The sequence below is a fragment of the Fukomys damarensis genome, unplaced genomic scaffold (genome assembly GCF_012274545.1).
Source record: "Fukomys damarensis isolate Sample0158 unplaced genomic scaffold, DMR_v1.0_HiC HiC_scaffold_19, whole genome shotgun sequence".
Classification (NCBI taxonomy): Eukaryota; Metazoa; Chordata; class Mammalia; order Rodentia; family Bathyergidae; genus Fukomys; species Fukomys damarensis.
In genome coordinates this window covers 9350900-9357584 of record NW_022900931.1, presented here as the reverse complement: position 1 = coordinate 9357584, position 6685 = coordinate 9350900, and the positions used below count along the sequence as shown (strand labels likewise).

The following is a 6685-nucleotide window of genomic DNA, read 5'->3' as shown; positions in this document are numbered from 1 at the left end:
CAAAAAAAAAAAAAAAAAAAAGGAATTCCTACAACTCAGTAAGACAGCAAGTTCAGAAAAATGGACCAAAAAAACTTGAACAGATATTTTGCAAAAGAAGATGCAAAAATGGCCAGGACACACATGAAAAGTGCTCAATCTCACTGGCCAGCTAAAATTGAAGAGACACACTTCCCACTCGGGCAAGGGTGTGGGACCCTTGTGCACTGCTGGGGGGAGGGAGTGGGCACGCAGAGAAAGTCTGGTTGCTCCCTGCTGACCGCAGTTCCACCCCTGGGCTCACACACACAGGTGAGTGTTTACAGTGCTCCCAGCACCACTATTCACGACTGACAATGGTCTAAGCCAGGGGCAACACGAATGCCCCTCAACGGTAGGAAGAGCAAAAGGGGCTATCATGTGAGACACGAACCAACGCAGGAAAGACAGACTGCGGACCCACGCCACACGCATGGGATGTCACGCTGCGATTCTGATTGGAAAACTGTAGGGCCGGGCGCAGTGGCAGACACATGTGATCCCAGCGGAGGCAGGAGAACGGCAATTCCAGCCTGGAGAAGCTGAGTGAGACCTCGTCTCAAAATAAAATAAAAGGCTGGGGGTGCAGCTCACAGGCAGAGTGCTTACCTAGTAGGCACAAGACCCTGGCTGGGTCTAATCCCCAGGACTGAACAACAAAAATGAACTAAAGGAAGAGTATGCATAAAGCAGCACAGAATATGCACTTCCACTGATGTGAGATTCAAAAGCAAGCAGCCTGGTCCATGGTGAACAAAGTCCAGATGATGAGACGGCCTGGCGAGAGAGGGGCTGCTGGGAACCTGAAAGGTGTCTATGCTGACCCAGGGGCGGCTCAGCAATGGAGATGCACATGTTGGAAGTTACATCACAATTATGTGGTTTTTTGAGATAGTCTGTTGTTTAGGCTGGTCTTGAACTCTCAGCAATCCTCCTGCCTCAGCCTCCTGAGTGCCAGGATCACAGGCACATGCCGCCACCACATGCAGCTACTTAGACCACAATAGAACACAACAGGATGCTGCCCTCGCTGTGCTTGGCAGTGCCGGAGTCTAGAAGAGTGCTCCGCCCACCTTGGGCTGGCTCCTCACCGCAGGCTCCCTTTGCCCCCAGGCCCCAGGCCAAGAGCAGGGCACCCTGGGCATCCCGAGGCTGTGCCGCCCCATCACTCCCCATGAACAGATGCCACATGTCCCGCCCGGCCCCTTCCCACACTCACCGATCTGGTCATTGCCATTGCAGGAGGCAAAGTGGAGCGCGGTGCGGCCCTTGTCGTCTGCTGCACTGGGGTCCACGCCATCGTCCAGCAGCTGCTGCACTGACAGCACCAAGGGGGAGGGAGGGAGGTGAGCAAGCGGCAGCATTGGCCCCACGCAGGCCCTGCGGAGGGGCAGCACCTTAGAGCCCCAGAGAAGGTGGCCGCAAGGCGCGAGAGCTGGTGCCCAGATGCTGTCCCCACGGATTCTGCCATGACAAGGGGCTTGTTCTAAGGAGGGTAAAACTGGGGACTATGGATTCCAAGTGCTCAAACTACAGTCCAGAGTACCAGCACTAGGGAGGCTGAGGCAGGAGGATTGCTCTGAGTTCAAGGCCATCCTGAGTTACATAGTGATCTGAAAGTTACCTTGGGCTACACAGCGAGACTCTGTCTCAAAAAGTCAAAAAAAAGGAAAAGAAGAGACCTCCCCTGCATAGACTCTGACCCCATGCCTCTATCTCAGCTTGCGTCCACACCCATTCCAGCGGCACACAGCTGCCCCACTACCGGCTGATGCTTATTTGGAGGGGCAGCTCTCCAGGAGGCAGCCTTTTGGACCGGACAGAACATTGGTTCTAGGGACTCACAGACTAGCCCCAGGCTAAGCTACACAAAAAATAAAGGAGTCCAGTGCCAAGAATACAGGGAGTAGGGAGCTGGGCCCAGGGCTGCTCTGATGACAGTAATGGATGTGAAATTCCCTCTCAGAGTCTGCAGGTGCTGTAATGGGAAGCATCACACACTAATGTCTGCAGTTAGCTGAAAGGGGGAAAATTGCTGCCGAGCATCATTCTAGAATCAGCATTTTAGTCTCTTGTCCAGCAGAGCCCTTGAGGACTTGCGTCCTCCCAGCCCAAGTTCAAATTGCTTCCCATCAAGAGTCATGGGGCACAGACAGCCCTCCTCTTCTGTGCTTCCAAGTGTCTTGCTTGTCCTGCTCCTTCCCAGCTACAGCCCTCCGCATCCTAGAACAATCTGATCCCTTTGCACACTGAGCCCGGCCAGGCACCAGTACCCAACAGCTTACCACCAGCTCACCACAGGAGCCAGGCATGGCGTCACGTCTCCTTCAGAGCACGAGACTTGGGCCCAGACGGCCACTGTAACCCAAGTAACAGGAACAAAGCTGGGCTGCAAACCAGGGTTTTTCTAGACTATTTTTGTAGACCAGGCTGTCCTCAAATTACAGCGATCCTCCTGCCTCAGCCTCCTGAGGGCTGGGATTACAGGTGTGCACCACTATGCCCGACTTAAATCTGGGTTTTTCTGCTCCAGAAATCACAGCTCTCCAACTGAACACATCGCTTCAGTTTTCTGTCTCAGATTTTGCTTTGGAAATGGTATCACTGTGTCGCCGTCATCTCCAGCCATGCTGTAGGTTTTTTCCTTTGGGTATCAAGCACAGTGTCCATGAGTCAGGCCAGCTTAGTCAGTGCCGCTGGTGGGGTAAAGGAGTGGACGGGGCGGGGGACACTGGGAGGGCAAAGCAGAAGTGAGAGCTCTGTGTCATCACGGTGTCTAAGAGGACATTTGCCGAAAGAGAACACAGCAAAACAGCCCACTCTAGTTCCGGGATTCGTGCAATTAGAGCCTTTGGAGAAAGTACTTTAGCTGCCTCTATTGGAGCCATCAAAATATGCGTACCCTTTGATGTAACAACTCCATACCTGGAAGGTCATCTTGAAAATGAAAATAAATGACACTAAATGACTGTCTTTCCAGGGCTCATGTGCTCCCATTAGAAGTTGTGGTTATGGGGCCACAGTGATTGCTCAGCAGGAGATGGCTCACCTAACACTCTTAAGGCCTTGGCTTTAATCCCCAGCACACATACCCCAAAAATCATGGTTTTAACTGGGAAATGGAACTACAAAGTGATTTGGGGCTCTTTTCTGAGATGGGGGTCTTACTATGTGCTCAGGCTAGCCTTGACTCCTGGGCAAAAGCGACCCTCCTGTCTCAGCCTCCCAAATAGCTGGTACTATAGATGTATACCACTGGCCTCACTTTGATTTTTTATTTTGCCGTTATAAGTTTTAGAAGAATCATACAGACATATGTTCATCCTATAAATAAGAAAAAGTGATGAGTCTATCTTGAAAACATGGTTACACAGACTATTAATATATAAAATATTATGTGGGCTATAACACATATATAACAGTTTATAAGCCCATAGAGAAAAATCCAAAAAAAAAACAACAAAAAAAAGTAAGTAAACGAAACAGAGAGATGGCAAGGTAGGAAGGACTTGGCCCACTGTTGCTAGATCGCACACAGGTGGCCTCTCAAAAAGATGGGAAAATAGTCTCCCATAGAACTTCCCAAATGAAAGCCCTGAGACCTGTGTGAGCTTCTGACCTAGGAAACAGATGGTTGTGCTCCCATTGCTGAGGCTTTTGATCTGAGGTAATCTGTTAAAGCAGCCACAGAAAACCAACAACCACTTTTCCCTGACTCACAGGAGGCATTAAGTCAGTGCATGAAATGACATATTGTTTTTTGTCCTAGAAGCTGTCCTTGTCTGTCTGATACCGCTACTGTCCCACCAGGAGAGCAGCAGCAAAAAACCAGCCAGGAAGTCCTGTGAATAGCCCTGGCCAGCCTCTCCAAGGCACTGCTAAGTAAAGAAGTTTAAGAGCCACTTGACCTGGTGGCCACAGTGTCACTGAGCAGCTGGACACGGCGAATGATCACCTGCAGTGAGAGCGGCTGTTCACCCTGTCAGCCACCAGTTCTCCAAGCAGCTCCTACTCTTTGTGGAGGGCGGTATTGGTGCCTGGTGAAGGCAGACGTAGTCCCTGGCATCATCAGGGAGCCCACAGGATGAGGAACACTGTGACTCAAGGCTCATGGGGGACAGGGAAGTACAGGCACTGAGTACCTAGGCCTTCACCTTCTGCAAGATGACTGCAGAGCCAGAGCCAGCACAGTGAGCTGCACGGAGCCGGAGCTGGCAGACTGCGTGGTGTTGATCACCTGATTCTCACATCTGCCCCAGCTCTCTGTCCCAGGGCTGGATCCACTGGACACACTCACCTGTTTCTACATCGTTGGCGTTGGCCGAGTCCCTCAGCCTCTTCAGAGCTGAAAGAGAATAAGAGAGGTTAGGCTTTTTAAAAATATCACCCTGATGACACAGAAAGTGCAAGGCTTCCAAGTCTTCCTCAGTCACCCACCCTTTGGGGACCACAGCACTAAGGGAAATGAAGGCGCCAGGACAGAAGACAAGGAGACACTTGAACTCTGGAGTGAGGAGAAACCTGAACCCAGCCAGGGCTGGAACGAAGGCCACTTTCTTTGGCAAATCTGACTTCTGGAGCCAGATCTTGTTTCTGCCGGTGGTAGTAGCTGGTAACCTTGAAACAGACAGTTTAACACCCTTGGGCCTCACACTGTCATTTGCAAAACAAGACTGGATTATTCTACCAGCTCTGGGTTGCTGCAAAGACAGAATAAGATGATTTACCTGGAAGCTTTGTGAGCTGATCACACCAACAAGCTTTGCACCTCCAAAATAGGTCAATTCCCAAATGACTTTTACCTAAACTTGGTAATTCCTAAATAGAAACTTTTCCCCTCCTATGATACTACTTCTATACTAAAGCTAATAGAAGGTAATGCCTTGAATCAGGTAATGCCTACAGCCTCGTACATGCTGTAATCCCAGCACTCTGGGAGGCTGAGGCAGGAGGATTGCCAAATTCCAGCCCAGTTTGGGCAACTTAGTGACTTAGTGAGAACCTGTTTTGTTTTTTTTTTTTCTTTTAAAAAAGATTAGGGATGTAGCTCAGCGCAAAGGCTCTGGTTTCAATCTCAGTACCACACACAAAAAAGCAATGCCTTTGTCTTCCAACAAATGGTTACAAAATTGCAACTCAGATAACTCAGATGTAATGGCTGCTTACATCCATATAGCATTCTATGGTTTCCACAGCACTTTCACACTCTCCTTTCATCCTCACACTACTAAGACTTGGGGTGAATTATAGTCTGAGAAGGGACCCTAAAAGTACCCATTTTAATCATTCTGGGCCTCAGTTTCCAAGGCATCCACAAAATGTGGAAGACAGTATGGTAGACAGATTAGAGCAAGAGGCCAACCTGTGCCCTGATACGGCACAGCAACTTTCTAGGTAGTTGCGGTGGCAAGGCAGTTTGAGTCTGTTTCTTCTTCAGCAAAAGGGAAACAATTTCTGTATCTCTGAGTTCCTATGAGGATTACAGATGATCCTGTATCTGAGATGGGAGATCTGATCTTTCTCTAAAACACAGAAAAGTCAAGAGGGTCAAATGGTAAGCACTAGCTAGGCGTGGTGGCCAATGCCTGTAATCCCAGAACTCAAGAGGCTGAGGCAGGAGGATCACCTGGAGTTTGAGGTCAGCATTGGTTACAAAGTGAATTCACTGTAACTTTTTTTTTTTTTTGGTACGAGGATCTGAACTCAGGACCTTGAGTTTACAAGGCAGGTGCAGCGCCACTGAGCTAAATCCCCGCCACAGTGAATTCAAAGCCAGTCTGAACTACATAATGAGGATACCCTGTCAAGAAAACCCACAAAACAACAACCAAAAAAAGTGAAATAATAATCACTAAACTATTTGACAACAATGTAGACAGGAGTTAGCACCAATTTTCTTTCTGTAGTAAATTCTACACAAGCTGTATACCCATTTCTGATCACAATGTGCTTTCTCACAAAAGTCAAAGCAAACAAACAAACAGGATCGCAAAACATCCAACAGTGTTTAGCACATAACAAACACATGCTAATAGCTATGCATTCAGTTTTTGCAAATGGCAAGGGGACCAAGAGACTAAGGGAGGTGGGAGAGGGCAGAGAAGAATTAAGATGTGTTATGCACAGCTACCAACTCCCCACGAGGAATGCAACCATTATGTACTGCGAACAGGACAGTACTAAAAACATTTTACAAAATAGCCGTATCCCCCTCTGTCTCTCTTAGAAGCTTTCTTTCCTTCAATAAAGTTTTCCCAGTCTTAAAAAAAAAAAAATAGCCGTGCATTCAGTACCTTACTTAACTCTTACAACGTTCTCCTAAGGCCGGTGCTGTACCCATTTTACAGATGGCCACCTAAGCCTCAAAGGACTTATAGTTTGCCTAGGGGCTAAGTGCGTTAGAGGAGTCCAGGGCTCTGCGTTTAAACAAGTCGGTACAACTACTTGGTTACAGACTCTGGCCTCCTCGCTCTCACTACCCCATTTTATTATCTGGTAATAAACACCGCAGTCATGGAAAATTTCTACTCGGGAATCACCAAATGAGAGAATCCTGAAATGACTGACTCGTCCTTAGCAGGTACGAGAGTAACTATTACCACTGAAGGGAGACGCAAGAGTCAGTCTAGAGGCCCCGGGCCGCTCACCGTGCACCTCTTTGCCCGTG

General features: G+C 48.7%; 1 protein-coding gene across 1 annotated transcript in view; it reads right to left on the bottom strand.

Annotated features, from left to right (window-relative positions):
• Nucleotides 1-6679, bottom strand: part of Ankrd54 (ankyrin repeat domain 54) — a 10664-nt gene extending 3985 nt beyond the window's left edge. The window contains exons 1-3 of the mRNA XM_033766230.1: nt 6666-6679; nt 4316-4363; nt 1238-1398 (exon numbers count right to left, since the gene is read on the bottom strand). Of these exons, the coding sequence (XP_033622121.1) occupies nt 1238-1382 (145 nt within the window). The 5' untranslated portion in view covers nt 1383-1398; nt 4316-4363; nt 6666-6679. The remainder of the gene's footprint in view (nt 1-1237; nt 1399-4315; nt 4364-6665) is intronic.
• Nucleotides 6680-6685: the final 6 nt, after the last annotated feature.